Raw genomic sequence first — 20,225 nt, 5'->3', positions numbered from 1 at the left:
CGGCATTGCGTCACGGAGCGTACCACCCTACAGTCCCTCGCCGACGGCGAGGCGGGCGGGGCGGGTAGCCGAAGACTTATGTTTGATGAATTCTCTTAGTTAAGTCTTTTCTGTCCTGCGAACACTCACACGTCCTTCTGTGTGTTCTTCGATGCGGATTCGAATCTCCTCGTATTCCCCCTCAGCGTGCTTGGAATGGATTCTCCCGTACCCGGGGCAACACATCACACAATAAACGCCAGCTGTTGTGGAACGTGCAGAGGCGCTTCGCAGCCCAGGCGTGTCGCGGGCGCCCGGGAACCCTCGCCAATCCCGCCGCGCAGTTAACCTGGACGAGCTGGGACAACCTGATCTCGGCTGTCGGAGCGGGTGTCCTCAGGAGAGGTGACTTGGTCCTCGCGGACGCAGGGTGTTGCCCCTTAGATACCTGCCACCTCCGTTTCCTTCCTGGAAAATAGACTCGTCATCACCTCCAGTTTTCTGCCCCTTCTTCACCTCTCACGACACTATCCGTACCTTTCCAAGGGAACCTGCCATATTCGGCTATGCTCTATTTTCTTGTCTAATAGATTGTAAGGTCCTGCGGGCAGCATCTATGCCTTCTTAAATCTGTGTTTCTAGTTTCTGCCAGCAAGCTTGACCCGAAGGGGTTTTGCAGAATATCTGTTAAATAAATGAATGAATAATTTTGTAAATGTTGCTCAAGAAGAGTTAAGTAGTGGCGGGGCCGGGCCCGGTAGCTCACGCCTGTAATCCCAGCACTTTGGGAGGCCAAGGCAGGCGCATCACCTGAGCTCGGGAGTTCGAGACTAGCCGGGGAAAAGGGGTAACCCCCCCGTCTAAAAAAAAAAAAAAAAAAAAAAAAAAAAAAAAAAGCCGGGCGTGGTGGCGAGTGCCTGTAGTCCCAGCTACTCGGGAGGCTGAGACAGGAGAATGGCTTGAACCCGAGAGACGGAGGCTGCAGTGAGCCAAGATAGCGCCACTGCACTCCTAGCCTGGGCGACAGAGCGAGACTCCGCCTCAAAAAAAAAAAAAAAAAGAAGAAAAAAGTTAAATATTTTTTCTTTTTTTTTTTAATTATACTTTGTGTTCTAGGGTACATGTGCACAACATGCAGGTTACATATGTATGTATACATGTGCCATGTGGTGTGCTGCACCCATTAACTCGTCATTTACATTAAAGAAAAATGTTAAGTAGTGGGGAAGTTCTAGGCAAGAATTTCTTCCCTCGCTCCTCCCTGGCTGGCTTGTGTGCCAGGAGCTGCTCACAGGCGGGGATACCGTGAGAGGGGGGAACCTCAGTCTCGCCGCAGCTCCTCCCTTGTGGAGCCAAGTTTCCTGGGGCAAACAACTGTTCGTGAAAGGATCCCTCATGACGAAAGTAAGATGGTGACCTAGCAGACAACCACGATGAGGGCTTGGAAGAAGTACATGCCGCTGTGATGGAGTTAAAGAAGGGATTAAGAAACTGAGCGGTTGGAAGAATCAGTGTTAATGGCGAGGGTTGGGCTGGGGAGAGAAAGGGTCGGCACGCTGAAGTAGGTGGCTAAAGAGAAAGGGCATGGACAATGGTCCTGTGGCTGGAGAGAGCCCAGCCTAAGGACGGAAAGAGAACAGCTGCAGCCAAGGGACCACGGAAGGGGTTTCCATGGTGACAGATGAGGCTGGCTGATAGAGGGCCTGAGACATTTAGGCCCCAGTAGCAGCGCAGGAATCCTTTGTGGTTGGGCAGGGGGGTGGAGCTTTGAAATACAAGGTAAATGAAAGTACTACACCTTGACTGAAGTTTGGTTTTTAAAGCATCCCTGATTAACGGAAGAGGTAGGATGTGGGGAAGGGCGTTGTGTTTGCTTATGTTTTAGTTTAAAATGAATCTTCACTTGCCCCTTTGGTGTTACATATTAGCAATGATTCATGCTCAGTGAGCCATTGTTTCAGGCTGGCTTGCAGAGAGGCACTGAAACAGCTTGCTCTGAATTTAAGGTAAAAGGCCCGGCGCAGTGGCTCGCCTGTAGTCCCAACACTGTGGGAGGCGGAGGCGGGTGAATCACTTGAGGTCAAGAGTTTGAGACCAGCCTGGCCAACATGGTGAAACCTCGTTTCTACTAAAAATACAAAAATCAGCCGGGCTTGGTGGCAGGTGCCTGTAGTCCCAGCTACTTGGGAGGCTGTGGCAGGAGAACTGCTTGAACTCAGGAGGCGGAGGTTGCAGTGAGCTGAGATAGCACCGCTGCACTCCAGCCTGGGTGACAGAGCAAGATTTCATCTTAATAAGTAAATAAATAAATAAATTTAAGGTAAAAGGTTCTTACCAGCTGGGCGCGGTGGCCCACGCCTGTAATCCCAGCGCTTTGGGAAGCCAAGGCAGGTGGATCACCTGAGGTCAGGAGTTCGAGACCGGCCTGGCCAACATGGTGAAACCCCGTCTCTACTAAAAAAATACAAAAGTTAGCTGGGCTTGGTGGCGGGCACCTGTAATCCCAGCTACTCGAGAGGCTGAGGCAGAAGAATCGCTTGAACCTGGGAAGCGGAGGTTGCAGTGAGCCGAGATCGCGCTATTGTACTCCAGCCTGGGCTACAAGACCGAAACTCTGTCTCAAAAAAAAAAAAAAAAAAAAAAAAAAAATTCTTACCTTGGATTACAAACTGGGAAGACTAACGCAACGTTTGTTTTCTTCACTTGTGTATGCCCAGTGCTTAGCTCATAGTTGGTGCTTTAAAAACTTTAGGATGGGATGGATGTAAGTATTCTTAGCTCTTTGGGCCGCCTCCTCTTTTTTTTTTAGAACATGTTTACTATTAAAAATTAATTTCTTACCTAATGTAAATGATGAGTTAATGGGTGCAGCACACCAACATGGCACATGTATACATATGTAACAAACCTGCACATTGTGCACATGTACCCTAGAACTTAAAGTATAATAAAAAATAAAAATAAAAAAATTAATTTCTGGCCAGGCGCGGTGGCTCATGCCTGCAATCCCAGCGCTTTGGGAGGCCAAGGTAGGTGGATCACTTGAGGCCAGGAGTTCGAGACCAGCCTGGACAACATAGTAAAACCCTGTCTCTACTAAAAATACAAAAACTTAGCCGGGCATGGTGGCACATGTCTGTAATCCAGCTACTCAGGAGGCTGAGGCAGGAGAATCACTTGAACCCGGGAGGCAGAGGTTGTAGTGAGCCAACCTGCACTGCACTCCAGCCTGGGACTGTCTTAAAAAAGAGAGAGAGACTGCACTCCAGCCTGGGACTGTCTTAAAAAAGAGAGAGAGACTCTGTCTTTAAAAAATTAGTTTCTAAATAAAGAGTTGCATGTTTAATATTTCACCTTTGTTTGAAGTGGTCATTTCCGAAGAAAGCTCAGAGTTGAAATACACCCGTTAACAAATACTCAGAATTAATTGTGGAATTTTTGTGTTTGTTTTTGTCTTTATCTTGCCCAAATAGTTGTTCTCTTCCCCATTCCCTTTATAATTTTGCCAGTGGCACATTTATTATGTTTATTTAAACTTGAAAAAAACTCTCAAGAATTGTAGGGTAATACCTAGATGTGTCGTGCACTCTGAAAAGCTGTTATATTTTCAATATAAGGGACAGTGCAGGATGCTGAAATCATTATGTGTAAACTGTAAAAATGTCTGCCTTCTGTAATTAAGATTTTTAAATCTACCCTGAACTTCTCAGAAGGAGGATTTGTTTATAATACACCATACAGTAATAATTTTATCATTTCCAGCAGATAAATGGCAGTGTAATAGATGATATCTTACACATTCCTTTGTAATTGTGGGCACTTCACATGGAGAGTCAAGGGGGAGGGCTCATACCGACAATTTTGAATCCCACTATTCTCCCCCACTCCAGAGTGGTTCTTTCCCCATAGAGTATGAGGCTATTGTTTCATAGTGAACCTTAAAACTCTCAGACTGAAAGTAATTAGAACTGGAAATTAGTAACCACTGTTTTCTAAACATTTCCCTTTTATTTTTATTTTCAATGTAAAGTAGGATTTTTCTATAAAAGAAGTGACCCTAGGGAAACTTTTGAAGTTAGCAGTGTAGAAAGCACCACCACGCCTACCATGCCTGCGGAAGGAGGGAAAACGGACATGGAAAGGATTGGCCTCTTTAGTGAGATGGAGTATATTACTGTGGGTGATAAATATGTGTCACAATTTAATCGTAAGTATATTTGCTTTCCTCTATGGGTGAATAGTGGGTATTTTCTAGATAAAATTTAGAATTTAATATTTAAATTGAATGATTTTTTAGTGGTTTATATTTTAAAGCATTTAGTTCTAAAGTTTGTTAACTTGTAAAATTTCAATGGAGTTAGGCAATTTCATTTATTTATTTGTTTATTTAGAAACAGGATATCTGTTACCCAGGCTGGAGTATAGTGGCCTGATTATAGCTCACTGCATCCTCAAACTCCTGGGCTCAAGGGATCCTGCCATCTCAGCCTCCTGAGTCCCTGGGACTACAGGCATACACTACCATGCCCAGCTAATTTTTAAATACTTTGTGGAGGTGGGGACGCTCACTATGTTGCCCAGGCTGGTCTTGAGCCCTTGACCTCAAGAGATCCCTCCCCCTCAGCCTCCTGTAGTGCTGGGGTTAAGAGGCATGAGCCACTGCACCCAGCAAGAACTTTATTTTATGAGAATAGGAATCTCGTTTTATGAGGGTACTCTATCCTCATTTATTGTCCTCATAGGTAATTTTATTTCTTTTCAAAGGTGCCTGGCAGTTTTCTCCCAGAATATTTTGGTTAGATGGGACACTCCCCTATGCAAATAGCGTTTACATTTGCATCCAAGAAGGCCATCCATTGTTACCTTCCTGAGAAATAAATGCTAAGTGAATGGCTGAGGGATTTTTACAAAAGTCATAAATAATAAAAAGAGCTAATATACATAAATATTTAAATGTTTCCATTCAATTTTTGGATCTCCGATTACTTCTATATAATAATACAAAATGAAACACTGATTTGGAGACATCGCCAAGATACATTGTCAAATAAAAAAGCAAGGTGGAGAATAGTCTATATAGTGTGCTAAGCATTAACAATGTGATTCTTCTGAGACAGCATTTAAAACAATGAAAAAGGATATATATGAAAACATTCACTTGAACATACCTGAACATTTTTTGGGAAACAAAATGATTATCTCTTTGCCTGTGGAAGAAGAATTGGGTGGCCAAGTATGGGAGAAAGACTTGTTGTGAAAATGTTTATACTTTTGAATTTGGAACTATTTGAATGTATTACCTTTTCAAAGATTTCAGTTGACCAAGTGTGGCTCACAGCTGTAATCCCAGCACTTTGGGAGGTGGTGGTGGGAGGATTGCTTGAGGCGAGGAGTTCAAGACAAGCCTGGATAACATAGTGAGACCCTGTCTCTACAAAAAATATAAAAATTAGCTGGACATGGTGTCCTGCGTCTATAGTCTCGGCTACCTTGAAGGCTGAGGCAGGGAGTTAAGCCCAGGAGATTGAGGCTGCAGTGAGCCATGGTCACACCACTGCATTCTAGTCTGGGTGACAGAAGGAGACCTTGTCAAAAAAAAAAAAAGTTTAAAAAGCTCAGTGATACAGGCCGGGCGTGGTGGCTCTTGCCTATAATCCCAGCACCTTGGGAGGCTGAGGCAGGTGGATCACGACAAGGTCAGAAGTTCAAGACCAGCCTGACCAGTATGGTGAAACCCCGTCTCAACTAAAAATACAAAAATTAGCCAGGTGTGGTGGTGCCCACCTGTAGTCCCAGCTACTTGGGACTGAGGCAGGAGAATCACTGGAACCTGGGAGGCGGAGGTTGCAGTGAGCTGAGATCACACCACTGCACTCCAGCCTGGGAAAGAGAGTGAGACTCCGTCTCAAAAAAGAAAAAAAAAAAAGTCAGTGATACAGATTCATGTTTTAATAGCCAGTTGAATTAGGGATTGTATGCACTTCAAAAAATTCTCCATGTTACCAAAGCTCTCCTCAAATAGAGCTCTCCTAGATATAAATTACGAAAGATGTTTCAAACACTTATCAAAACAGCCTTTAAAAAACTACTGGGCTACTAGTATTTCACTGTATACATTCCACAGTTTAAAAATCTGTTTTCTTGTTGATGGACATTTGGGCTGTTTTACGTTTTTGATTATTATGAATAAAACTGCTATGAACATTCTTGTTAATGTCTGTTAGTGGCCATGGATACTCGTGTGTCTTGAGTGTATGCCCCAGAGAAGAACTGCTTCAGTTTGAGTATGAAACACCGTCTCCGACCTGCGCACACACTCTTACTGCCATGTCACACAGTGCTGCCTAGTCTGTAGTTGGAGAAACATTGAATTAGATCACTTTAAGGTCTCTACCAGCTCTAAAACTCAGAGTGTACCACCAAGACCTTAAATATGAAAATGTTTTGATGAAAACCACTTAGGTCTTATTGTCAAGGTAGCCCTTCACACAGAGCTTTCAGGGAATATTTCAAAACAGTGCTCTAGAGCTCAAAATTCGTAATTGGCCCAAATGGTATTTGGAAACTGTCCTCTTCTTTTTCATGTCCTTTAATTGCTAGTAAGCTCAAAATTATCATCTGCCTAATTTATTTTTAAAGGACCTTTTAATGAGGCTGCAAGCAAAAATAAACAGATGCTACCTGGGGGACCCAAAGCAATGTCAGTCCTTCAGGCAGGTTATTTCGATCCCCATTTTGTGAGGATTTTTGAAGGAGAAGGCTACATGAATCTGAATCAAGTGAGGAGACGGGATATGATGGAAGCAGCGAGAAAAAATCTAGGCAAAGCCTTCTTACCTAGTAGTGGAGAGAAAAAGCCGTAAGTGTTTTTTGGGGAAAAGTCTTAAATAGATTTCCTGCACCTTTATCACTAAATTAAGTGTTTGTTTTTCTGTGGGACTGACTTATGTAAGATGAATTTTTAAGTGTTATTCTTAGTTTGTCTTAGGTGGAGATAGTTGTATTGGATGATTTAGATTGACAAGTAATCTTGATTAAATATATTCTCATTATATTAAATTTTAGATTATCTATATCACTGTGCTCTATTTGTTGATATAATAAAAACAACTTAAATAATAAAATTTGTTTGAAAACTTTGCAAAGTCAGATTGGGGAAAAAACTGCCTTTAATGATCATGTCTATGGCCCTGAGTCTTCTGCTGTTAACGAAGTATAAATAAAAATGTGAGGCTGGGTGCAGTGGCTCATGCCTATAATCCCAGCACTTTTCAAGGCCAAGCTAGGAGGAATACTTGAGGCCAGGAGTTTGAGACCAGCCTGGGCAATATAGTGAGACCCCATCTCTACAAAAGGTAAAAAATTAGCTGGGTGTGGTAGCATGTGCCTCTAGTTCTAGCTACTCAGGAGGCTGAGGTGAGAGGATCCCTTGAGCCCAGGAGTTGGAGGTTACAGTGAGCTGTGATTGAGCCGCTGCACTCCAGCCTGGATGTCAAAGCAACACCTTGTCTAAAAAAAAAAAAAAAAAGTGGAATTAGGATAATTTTTTTTTTTTTTTTTTGAATTGGAGTCTTGCTCTGTTGCCCAGGCTGGAGTACAGTGGCATGATCTTGGCTCACTGCAACCTCTGCCTCTTGGGTTCAAGTGGAGGAGGGTTCTGGGCCATGCCTGGCCGGAAATTCTTTTTTGATGAAGAAAATAATTGATCAAAAATACATTATTTTTAAATTATTGTGAAGATATACTCATAAGGTTGAACAGTATCTTAGTTATGACAACTGTCAATGTTCCCTTTAAATTAGTTTAACATTAGACCATGAGGTCAATGTAATGTTATATAACTGAGACTTAAAACGTAATGTTCAGTGAAACCCCGTCCCTACTAAAAATACAAAAAATTAGCTGGGCATGGTGGCACGCACCTGTAGTCCCAGCTACTCGGGAGGCTGAGGCAGGAGAATCTCACTTTAACCCCGGAGGCTGAGGTTGCAGTGAGCCGAGATCGCACCACTGCACTCCAGCCTGGGTGACAGAGTGAGACACCATCTCAAAAAAAAAAAAAAGGTATTGTTCATTCACACTCAATATTTTGATTCTCTCAATTTATTAATTTGATAGATGATAACTGAAGTCTAATTTTGTGCTTATTTACTGTATTTTTTGAGACTAGTAAAACTACTTTGTATAACTTATACTTCCTTCTAATTCTAGTAGGCAACGTCAGCCAAAATTATTGTCTCTATTAAGAGTGAGGATTTTTGGCCGGGCACCGTGGCTCACGCCTGTAATCCCTGCACTTTGGGAGGCTGAGATGGGCAGATCACCTGAGGTCAGGAGTTTGAGACCAAGCTGGCCAACATGGCGAAACCCCATCTCTACTAAAAATATAAAAATTAGCCGGGCATGGTGGCAGGCGCCTGTAATCCCAGCTACTCAGGAGACTGAGGCAGGAGAATCACTTGAACCCAAAAGGCGGAGGCTGCAGTGAGCCAAGATCGTGCCACCAGCCTGGGCGACAGAGACTCCGTCTCATAAACAAAACAACAAAACAAAAAAAGAGTCAGGATTTTCAGTGGGTGCGGTGGCTCATGCCTGTAATCCCAGCACCTTGGGAGGCTGAGGTGGATGGATTGCTTGAGTCTAGGAATTTGAGACCAGTCTGGGCAATATGACAGAAACCCATCTCTACAAAATACACAAAAATTAAGCCAGCATGGTGATGCATGCCTTTAGTCCCAGCTACTCGGGAGGCTGAGGTTGCGGGGAACGCTTGAGCCGGGAGTTTGAGGCTGCAGTGAGCTGAGATTGCACCACTGTACTGCAGCCTGGGCAGCAGAGTGAGACCCTGTCTGAAAAAAAAAAGAGTGAGGATTTTCTTTTTTTCTTGAATTTCATCTTTTTCTACCTTTTGACACTTTGGATAGATTTGAATTATTTATTATTATTATTACTGTTTCTTGAACTTTTTCATTTTCTTAGATATAAATTTAGAAATATGATTTTTTCCTTTTGTCACTACTTTCTTTCTTTTTCATGTAATATGTCAAATAACTTTTTCCTATTTTTCAGTCTTTTCTCCTGCCTGTGATAAACTTTGACTCATGTGGTAATAATTGCTACCTTGATACATTAGTTTATAATATGCTTATATTCATCTGTCAGCCAAAAAATAATAACAGTTTTGTAGTTAGACTAGCTTTCCTTTTTTAAAAAAATTCACAGATGTGTGAAAAACATCTGTAATTTAGTGGATACAGAAAGTGTTTCCAAAAAGGGAGACTGGTGTTATAAATAAGAAGCCCTTATACAGAAATTTATTCAACACCAAATTATGGAACCATAGGCATTTATTATGTATGTATGTATGTGTGTGTGTGTGTATGTATGTATGTATGTATGTGAGATGGAGTCCGGCTCTGTCATCCAAGCTGGAGTGCAGTAGCGCTATCTTGGCTCACTGCAATCTCAACCTCCCAGGTTCAAGCGAGATTCTCCTGCCCCAGCCTCCCGAGTAGCTGGGATGGCAGGCACAGGCCATCATGCCCAGCTATTTTTTTGTATTTTTAGTAGAGATGGGGTTTCGCCATGTTGACCAAGCTGGTCTCAAACTCCTGACCTCAGGTGATCCACCCACCTCAGCCTCCCAAAGTGCTGGGATTACAGGCGTGAGCCACCATGCCCACCTCCAGAACCGTAGGCATTTAATAAATTCTAAATAGAATGACTTTTAATGTTTGTGTTAAATTACGCTCTGGGTAAATTATGCCTGTCTGTGAATAGTTCTCCTTTCTCTGCATTATCCCTGCTCTATTTCCTTGTTGTATTTTAGAATTTCATTCTATAGGTTCATAAAGAGGGGTTAATTAAAATATGCTTTCCTACCATTTGTAGACTGAAGGTATTGATAATAAGCAATCAATGTTGATGTCGTTCAAGTTTTTGAAATTTTTAACTCAGATGTACGAACAGTGTCAAGTTTTGATAGTAATAAGGTTTCATTTGTCTTGTAGATCTTTTTCTGATTATTAAAATTTGTTTGCTTCAATGGTAACTTAAGAATTAGAGACTATGACTGTCTCTAACAATAGTAATCCTTATTGTGGAAGTTTTAACAAAAAATCTGTGAAAGTGCTGGATAGTAAACACTTTAATGATTTTGCATAGATACTGTGTGCCCAGAAAATTTAACATTAAAATGGAAGAAAAGAAAATATTTGGTTAATTTTTTCTGCAGTAAAGTTATGAGATATAAACCAAACAGAAGAAAATTAGCACCCAAATTCCCTGAGTCACTTTCCATCAGCAGTGGAAACAGCAGTCTTAAATATTTGTTTTGGAAGTGTAGTTTCTTGTGGATGGATAGTCAGAAGTAATTAGCCATTTATTAGCTAACTTGCCATAAAGTGCCCATAAATTAATCTTAAAACACAAAAGACTCTATTTATTGTTACAGTTAACTGAATTAATGGGAATGATTCTAACTTCCTAAGGATTATGCAGTTTTACTTTTATAGAATGTTTAAAATAATACAAATATTAAAAACATATCTCACATCAAAATCTGTGACTGAAGAATGAGGAAAATGAAATTAGATTAAAACTATCATTTTTTTCTCTTTTTTCCAATCTTTTTAAAAATTATGGTAAAATAGATTTACCATAATTTTACCATTTTAACCTCTTCCTTTTAAAACACCAAAAAATTGTATTTAAGATGTGGCTTAGGAAGCTACTATGGAACAATAGGTGGTCCAGTCCCATTTTTCAGCGCACAGTCAAAACCTCGAGAAAAATACAAGGCACCTGGAAAGAATTTATACACAAACCCGGGAAAGAAAGGAACTGGATATGGGTAAGATATTTTTAATACTTTGTCATATCGTTTGTTTTGAAATTTTAAAAAATTAAATTTCTGAACTCTGAAGTCACCATTACTTACTTTGCTTCCTTAGCTATGCAAATATTACCATAGGTAAACAGTTTTCACACTCTGCCGACTTCTATGATGCAGCAAAACTAAATTATAAGGTAAAAAGTCTGTTTTGAATGTTTCAACCTTTCTTTTATTTAGTTAACTCGATATTAATAATTCACTTCAGGCTAGGTGCGGTGGTGGCTCATGCCTATAATCCCAGCGCTTTGGGAGGCTGAGATAGGCAGATCCCAAGGTCAGGAGTTGGAGACTAGCCTGACCAACACAGTGAAACCCCGTCTCTACTAATCTTACAAAAATTAGCTGGGCGTGGTGGTACACGCCTGTAATCCCAGCTACTCAGGAGGCTGAGGCAGGAGAACGCTTGAACCCAGGATGCAGAGGTTGCAGTGAGCCAAGATCGCGCCACTGCACTCCAGCCTGGGTGACAGAGCGAGACTCTGTTTCAGTAATAATAATAATAATAATAATAATAATTATTATTATTATTATTCACTTGAGATCTAATTTTGTTTTGTTCTATCTATTTGTATCACTGGGGCAGTGGCAAACTCATGTTTCTGAATTGTGATAATTTTACTGTTTTATTAGATTTTCATATCTTGCTGTATATCCTCTCAGCTCCTTCCAGGATGAATTTTATCTCTTGCTATGGTTTACCACATCTATTTTATATCTCTCTAAACTAGCTGTGAAACTTCTATTAGCCTGGCCTGATCAACTATGTTCTATTTTAAATAAAGAGTTATATCCTGACCCTTAGCCATATTGCCAACACACCCTACTATCTGTGCCTGCAAAAATAGTGGTAATACTTTTGGGCTGACCAAGAAGCCATTACGATGAGCGAATGGGATGGAGGAGTGGAGGGGTGATGGGAAAAAGTGGAGGTTAGAGAATGGATGAATCCTATGAGGAGACAGAGGAAAGGCTAGGAGAAAACTGCTCACTTTATTAAATGGCAGAGATAAAAACTGAAATTTACTAGCATATGCCTCTTACACTCACTGTGTACCATATTTGACTTATAATGAGACCTGTTCCTTTATATGGGGAATGTCTATTTGTAAATAAATAAAGGAACCCTTATAAATTTTAGAACCATACGAACATAATTTCACATTATCACCATAACATAAAGAAAGCTGGTAGCAATGAAAAGTCAAGTTAATTTGGACATAAAGCATTAAATGGCAATCACTTTATAGCTTTTTGTTTTTGTTTGTATAGGCACGCAGGCTGTAACAGTTTTGCTATGGTAATTTTAAATACCAGTGGAATGTGAGAGAATAATGACCATTTTGCTGACGGGCATGTGCAAACCCAGGAACAGTTTTCCATTCAATTGGGCAGAAACCTTGGTTCTTATAAAACTGCATATAAACTAATTTTCATCTGTAGGAATAATAATGCGTACATACTACACAACTACATACAGTGGAATTTTACAGTGGCTCAGTAATTAATCTTTTACCCTATGCTTATTGGGCATAAGATACTTTCTTAACAGAAAAAGCTCTCTTATCCTCATTTTTAGAACTTATACATAAGGCAGAAATTTTATATTCCTCAATTTACTAATATCCTAAAACTAACTTTGAAAAACGTATCTTGCTTTTTCTTTTAGTATTAAAAAAAGGTTACTCCACTGTCTTCCTGCTTGAATTGTTTCTGATGAGAAACCTATTGTCATGCTCATTTTTATTCTTCTGTGTGCAATGTGTCCTTTTCTCTGGCTACTTTTTTTTTCTTTTTATGACTCATTTAAGCAGTTTGATTATGATGTGACTTTGTGTTGTTTTCTTTCCTCCTTCTTGTGCTTGAGGTTTATTGAGCTTCTTGGATCTATGGGTTTATAGTTTTTCAAAGCAAATTTATAATATTTCCAGTTATTATTTCTTCAGATATTTTTATCTGTCTTTCTCTTCCCCTTCAGAAATGCCAGTTACATGTGTATTAGGCTTCTTGAAATTGTCCCACAATTTACCAAAGCCCTATTAACTTTTAAAAAATGTCCTTTTTTCCTTCTATGTATTTCATTTTGGTTAGTTTTTATTGCTGCATCTTCAAACTCATAATCTATTTTTCTGTAATGTCCAATCTGCTGTTAATATCAACCAGTGTATTTTTAATCTCATACATTGTGGTTTTGCTCTCTAGAAGTCTGAGTATTTTTAATGTCTTACCTGTCTCTACTTAATTTTTTGAGCATACAGAATATACTTACTGTCTTAGTGCCCTTTTCTGTTAATGCTAACATCTATATTAGTTCTTGGTTGATTTTAAATAATTGTTTTTCCTTCTCAGTTTGGGGGTCATATTCTGCTACTTCGAATTACTGGTATTTTTTTTTCACTGGATGTCAAATACTGAGGATTTTACTTTGTTGAGTGCTGTATATTTTTGTATTCTTATCAATGTTCTTGGGCTTTGTTCTGGAATGCTGTCACATTACTTAGAAATGGTTTTTATCTTTTCAGGATTTGCATTTAAGATTTGTTAGGTGTGATAGGAGCTATGCTCAATCTAGGGCTAGTTATTCCCCACTACTGAGGCAAGACCTTTCTAGGTACTCCATCGGATGCCCTGTGAATTATGACGTTTTCTTGCACAGCTGATGGCAACCAGCACCATTCACAGTTCTGTGTGAGAGCCAGACACCGCCACCTCACAGCCTTTCAGGTGGTTCTTCTCTGGGCTTTGAATAGTTCTCTCACACATCTGCTGACCAGTACTCAACTGAACAATTCTAGAGCAGGGGTTGGTAAGACAAATACAGTATTTTTCTGGTAAAAGGTGACCATGCTCTAGCAAAAAGTGATCCTAAAACATGACATTATAATCACACATGAGAACCACTGAGGGTGACTGTTAAAACCGCAGGTTAATGGGCCATACAGCAGACCAATGCAATCAGAAATCTTTGAGGGAAGGGCTTGGTGATTTGTAATTTAAATAAATTATCAAGTGATTCCCATGACAACTAAATTTTGCGGAACACTGTCCAAAAAGATCAATAGAATAAATGTTCAGTACCATCGTTGTGATATGGAAGAGTGGAGAGCAGATCACCAAGAATGAATGAATGTCCTGCAAGCTGGAGAAAGGAAGAGGACAAGCAAGGGCGAGACAAAAATCCCAAAAGAGGAAAGGGTTCTGAAAATGCTGTAGTGGGTTCCTAGTAGTGAAAGTTAGTCTTCTCTCAAGTAACTATCTATTTTAGATTTCATTTATCAAGTGTTTTCAGTTCAGTTTGTTGAATGATGAAATGCCAGATTTTATATTTGCAAAAGTGAAAAAAAGTATCAATATTCACTGTGTAGTTGCTTTTTGAATCTATATTTCATAATTTGATTTTTGCTACTTTATTAATAGCCAGTGATTTTTATACTTAATATTGTCTGATAGAAAAGATTATAACATAAGAGGAAAACATGACTTCTGTTTTGCTTTGAATACTAGATAGCAATAAATATTATAGAAATGTAATATATACATATATACATATCTCATATATATCTACATCTCATATATACAGATATATGAGATATACATAATCTCATGTATACATATAAAATATTTTTTAAAATTATAAAAATGTTATATATACATAATCTCATATATACATATATTTTTAAAAATTATAAAAATGTTATATATACATATATATACACATATAAAATCATATATCTACATAATCTCGTGTGATCTTTACAACAGCATTATGGGGGGAACGATAATGTCCTCATTCACAGTTGAAGAAGATGTGACACTAAAACATAACTTTCCCAGAATCTCTGAGAAATGCTACAAAGCAGGAAGGGTGTGAACTAGAGACAACTCTTGTTATACTGCATCATGCTGCCCAGATAGTTAATATAGATTCATTTAGGCAATAAGGTCTCAGTACTGCAAATAAATTTGTATCCAAAATGAATAAGCATAGTTATGTTTGTAAGTAGGCATATCTTTTGTAGCATAAAAATAGAACGTAGCAAATTAATGTTTTAAAAAAGTACACGGAGCAGGATGGATTTAAGAATCATGTTTATATTATAATGTAAAAGATTTCACTCTGGGTTATTTTCAATTTGTGAAATGTATGCTATGTAATTTCAAACTCTTTAATTTACAGAAAGCGAATGAAGAACACCATCGTTTACTTAAAGGAGCGCCGTTTAAGTTAAATCTTCACCCAAGGGACTATTTTGATGCTAATCCTTATTTTTCTGAGGAACCTTTACCACCAATTAAAAAAGAAGAGAAGAAAGAATCAATTTCAAACACTTTTAAACCTTCTTCTCCTGGTAAAAAGGCAAGTTTACAATTTTAGGATGAAAAAAATTAAGCATAAAGAAATACTGTCTCTTGCTGTCAAATGATTTTTTTCCCATATAAATAATAAACTTTTGTTCATATTGATACCAAGAATCATAGGACCCATTTTTACAAAATTACATGAAATCACCAAGTATGAATAGTGTAGGGGATAATGAAGCTCTTGTCATGAAGTAATTATTAGTCTCTTCAAATGTATTTGAATTTATAATTTTTTTTTTTTTTTTTTTTGAGACAGCGTCTCGCTCTGTTGCCCAGGCTGGAGTGCAGTGGCATGATCTAGGCTCACTGCAACCTCCACCTCTCGAGTTCAAGCAATTCTCCTGCGTCAGCCTCCAGAATAGCTGAGATTACAGGAGTGTGCTACCACGCTTGGTGAATTCACAATGAATTTTTGAAGTGCTTCTCTAGACCCTTGGTCTAGTTTTTCTTAAAACCATAAAGAGCCAAACCATCTTTTAGTTTTTGAAATGGCAATTAAAATTAACTATCTTCCTACTGCAGAGGTTAACAAGTGAGAATAAAAATTAAAATGCTCCAGCAGTGTATAAACCTTAGTCAATGCTTTTTTTTCCCGTAAATTGCCTGTTTTTCTTGCAGACTTTGTATTTCAAAGTTTATGTTTTAATATTGTGAGATCAATATTGTAAGATCTCTTGTAAGATATCCTCATATATGAAGGGTACTACTCTCGTTTTGTTATTTGTGTTGGAAATAATTTTTTTAATCTGTTGGATCTTTGGTTATGATGTTTTGTTCTGTTCAGGAATTTCATGATTTGATGTAGTCAGATTTATAATTTTCATTTGTCATTTTCAGAATGGCTCTCTTTACCACCAATATTAGAATAATGTGGCTTCTTAATTTCTCCCATTAGTCATATCCTTTTGCATTTAAATATTTATCTAAAATGCATTTTGACGTAAAGAGTAAGGTAAGAATCCAGCTCTTATTTAGTTTGGGGGCATGAGGAAACTTTGGGCAGGGGGTGAAATGTTCTGTATCTTAATTGTGGTAGTCATTTCAGGAGTGTAGACATCTGCCAAAACTCATAGCATTGTTCACTTTAAATGGGTATAGTTTATTGCAGGTGAATTAGACTTTAATAAAACTGATTTTTTAAAAATCAAGTTGTTCCCGATATGACTAATGGAATAATTTTTAACACCATTACTTTGAAATGCCATTTTTATCAAACCAAAATTCTTATTTTTGAAGGTATGTTTCTGAGTTTTCATTCCATTTGACTGATCTATTTGTCTATTTCTGGCCAAAAAAATCCTTTTAAGTTCTATTATATTTAATAGTGAGTGGTCTAGTCTCTTCTTACTCTTTAAAGAAGTTGTGCTGGTTATTCTGTCGTATTCTCCAGAACTTCAGAATTATTTTCTAAAGTTCCCAAAAGAGAAAGAACTTTGATATTTTGTGATAAAATTTACTCTTTGTATTTTTGGATATATTAACATATTTATAATTTGAATCTTCAGATCCAGGAGTAAGCCACTTAACCTTGTATCTCGCTTGTAGAGTTTTGTATTTTACATCGCATAGCTTATATTATATCTTATATTTATTCCTTGTTATTTTAAGGTTCTGGTCCATAAGGTTTTTTTCCTCATCATATTTTCCTTCATATTATTTGTCATTATAAAAAACATTTGATTTTTAAAAAATAACTGGCCACTTCATTAAACTTTGTATTCTGATGGTTATTTTCTTGATTCTCTTTTGCTTTACTGCTCTATAATTACATTATCTGCAAATAATTTTGCTCCCCCCCTTTCTTATACATTTGTATTTTTTCTGTCATGCTCATGCCCAATTCCTTATGCCAGCAGTAGTGGCCATCCTTGCCTTAATCTTGACTTTAATAGGGATACCTTTAGTTTTTCATTTTTATAGATGCCAAAAATAGGAATAAATCAGGAACATATGCTGAATTTTATTGATATATGTTGAATTTTATTAAACGGTATAATCTATTTAGACTATCCCTTCACTCCCCACTTTTTACTTGTCATAAGCTGAATAACAATATTTCCTGAAATGAATCTCACTTGGTTGTGTTGTATTAATCTTAAAATATAATACTGTGTTTTATTTGCTAATATTTTATTAAGTATTTTTGCTTGAATAATTTGAAGTGTGATTGGTCTGTATTTTTAAGACTATGTATATGTCTTATTCTATTTTGGTACAAGTGGATGCAGGCATCTTAAAGCAATGGGGGTAATTTCTTTGTTTTTCTATGTTCTATAGCAGTTTGATAGCACTAGAAATATCAGCTGTTTGAAGACTTGAAAGAATTCACACAGTGAAGCATTCTGAGCTTAGCCATATTACAGGGTGGTTCTGCTAATTTTCTCAATTCTTACATGTCTTTCTCCATCTGTTTTGTGTAGATTTTCTATCTCTTTTTGGTCAATGTTGATTATTTATATTGTCTTAGAAAATCAGTCATTTCATTCAGGTTTTTGGGGTTTGCAGAAATATTATATATATGTATATATATATTTATATGTATATATATTTTTTGAGACGGAGTCTTGCTCTGTTGCCCAGGCTGGAGTGCAGTGGCACGATCTTGGCTCACTGCAACCTCTGCCTCCCAGGTTCAATTCAAGTGATTCTCCTGCCTCTGCCTCCCTAAGAGCTGGGATTATAGGCGTGTGCCACCATGCCCAGCTAATTTTTGTATTTTTAGTAGAGACAGGATTTTGCCATATTGGCTAGGTTGGTCTCAAACTCCTGACCTCAGGTGATCCATCTGCCTCAGCCTCCCAAAGTGCTGGGATTATAGGCGTGAGCCACCACACCTGGCCTATTTTATATTTTTGATATTTAATATAGGTATAGAATTTCCTCATTTCTTTTTCATTCTTAATTCTATTACAGATATAGCTATTAATTTACTTTTTAAAGCATCACTTGGGCTTATTTATGTTTTTATATTTTTAATTCATTCATTTTGCTTTTATACTTTTAAATTAATTTAAACTTTCTTAAGTTTTCTTGTTATTGTGATGTTTAAAATAATCCATGTGTCTTCAATCTGGAAAACTTGAAAACTTATAACAGTATCTTTCAAATGAATTAAATCTTCATGTATATTTGGCATAGATACTACAAGAGTGCCTAATTAAATGAGTTATTATGATTCTATAGAATTTTCCTGTGATTATATACAATATAAAGTTTAAAATTCTGTCAAATCAGTTTAAGAAGTCAAAGCAAATATTTCTATGTTCTACAGGTTGAAAAATATTTTGATTGACTTCTCTTAATAGACTACAAGAAAAGTAAAGTAGATTGCATTTTCCTCTTGCTTTCTATTTCTTTGTGCTATTGCTTATTACTTTTGTGTGTGTGTGTGATGGAGCCTCGCTCTGTCACCCAGGCTGGAGTGCAGTAGCTGGATCTCAGCTCACTGCAAGCTCCGCCTCCCGGGTTCCTGCCATTCTCCTGCCTCAGCCTCCCGAGTAGCTAGGATTACAGGCGCCGCCACCTCACCCGGCTGGTTTTTTGTATTTTTTAGTAGAGACGGGGTTTCACCGTGTTAGCCAGGATGGTCTCCATCTCCTGACCTCATGATCCACCCGTCTAGGCCTCCCAAAGTGCTGGGATTACAGGCTTGAGCCACCGCACCCGGCCGCTTATTACTTTTTTTAAAAGTATCTTTTCCATCATTGACTGGCATTTAGTAAACTCATATTGTGCCACACTCCTTGTTCCCCATTCTCTATCAAAATACATGTGACCTAGGATTTCCCTTACTAATAGACTCACTTTCTAACTAAGTGATAGCCTGGCCTGATAAACTCTAAAATATTAATGCTTGGCAATAGTTTAGACTGTTACCTTCCTATAAATATTATCATTTTTATAGAGAGCTTTTGGATTATGGTGTTTTGACCCTATAAAGTTGGTGGTAGGGAGAGCTTTTGGTGGTGTTTGAATTAAACAGTATCATCTTCTTTAAAACCAACTCTGCAGACTACAAAAATATTTATGAACCTCTTCACAAGCTAATTTTGTAGAGGCATTTTACAAAATCACATTAAGTTGTCTCATTTTTCTTTGCAGCCTGGTGGAATGAAGGCAGGAACATTTGATCCTTACCCATCACATTCTGCTGACCCTTATGTGGCTAAATTGGCAACTATTTCTGGCAAAAACGATAAGATTTTCCACCCACCAGGTGGACCAAAAAGCAGACCAGTTGAAAGTATAATGACTTTGAATGTCAGAAGGTGGGAATACCTTATGCTTAGCTGACAAACCAAGAAACAATTGTTTCCAACTTTTATACTTCTTCAAAATAGTATCTTTTATTTATATATACTTTTCAAAATGACAAATTTGGGTGACTTTAGACATCTCAGCTCCTTCCACGTACAGGTACCTGCCCTCCCTTGTAGAAGTTCTCCCCCATCTTCTGAAATTCCCAGCTGAAAAAGCTTACGTTATCTGCACCAAACCATTCTGTGTATAATTTTTAAAGCAAATCTATAGCGCCTCATTATGAGTCATTTGAGACTAGTTAGATATTCATAGTTCAGTTAGCAGTACACATTAACATTGGCTATTTCTCCAAGGGAGTTTCTTAGTAGTCGTGAGGAATCCTAATGATGCTTGAGAGTTCTGTCTTTAACTTTGAGATAACCTGTGAAAATAGGAAATATTCTGGTTAATTAAAAATGCCAACATAACTATAATGCTTTGAGAAAAAGTGTATTATCAAAGTATCTTAAAACTTCAATTTTATCCAGGTTTTGTATACTCTCAAAACTGAGAAAGTTCTTTGGAGTAAAAACAATCAGTCATTCTGTGTCTAAAGGACACTAAATTTACATTCTTTTATAAAAATAGTAGTACATCTTTATCACTTGGAGACAGTAATTATAATACTAACATTAGTATTATTTCACAAAAATAAAACTGCCCTTTATTACAAAGGCGTATTTCTTTCTTTCTT

The 20,225-nt window shown here is 38.0% G+C and overlaps 2 protein-coding genes across 4 annotated transcripts in view; one reads left to right on the top strand and one right to left on the bottom strand.

Annotated features, from left to right (window-relative positions):
• The first annotated feature begins 4,012 nt into the window (after positions 1-4,012).
• C3H4orf47 (chromosome 3 C4orf47 homolog) overlaps positions 4,013-20,225 on the top strand; it is a 19,916-nt gene continuing 3,703 nt past the window's right edge. Inside the window, exons 1-6 of one of the 2 annotated variants that reach the window (XM_023220929.2) lie at positions 4,019-4,186; positions 6,619-6,838; positions 10,694-10,831; positions 10,932-11,007; positions 15,048-15,227; positions 19,334-19,500. In XM_023220929.2, coding sequence (XP_023076697.2) covers positions 4,087-4,186; positions 6,619-6,838; positions 10,694-10,831; positions 10,932-11,007; positions 15,048-15,227; positions 19,334-19,500 — 881 coding nt within the window. In that variant the 5' untranslated portion in view covers positions 4,019-4,086. Of the gene's footprint in view, positions 4,187-6,618; positions 6,839-10,693; positions 10,832-10,931; positions 11,008-15,047; positions 15,228-19,333; positions 19,501-20,225 lie in introns of both variants that reach the window. The other variant, XM_023220930.2, reaches the window with a different exon arrangement.
• Positions 19,552-20,225, bottom strand: part of CCDC110 (coiled-coil domain containing 110) — a 27,077-nt gene continuing 26,403 nt past the window's right edge. Inside the window, exon 7 of one of the 2 annotated variants that reach the window (XM_023220926.3) lies at positions 19,552-19,913. In XM_023220926.3, the coding sequence (XP_023076694.2) occupies positions 19,873-19,913 (41 nt within the window). In that variant the 3' untranslated portion in view covers positions 19,552-19,872. The remainder of the gene's footprint in view (positions 19,914-20,225) is intronic. The other variant, XM_023220928.3, reaches the window with a different exon arrangement.

The sequence above is a fragment of the Piliocolobus tephrosceles genome, chromosome 3 (genome assembly GCF_002776525.5).
Source record: "Piliocolobus tephrosceles isolate RC106 chromosome 3, ASM277652v3, whole genome shotgun sequence".
Lineage (NCBI taxonomy): Eukaryota > Metazoa > Chordata > Mammalia > Primates > Cercopithecidae > Piliocolobus > Piliocolobus tephrosceles.
Note: the sequence above shows the minus strand (reverse complement) of the source record. Positions and strands in the feature narration are given on the sequence as shown.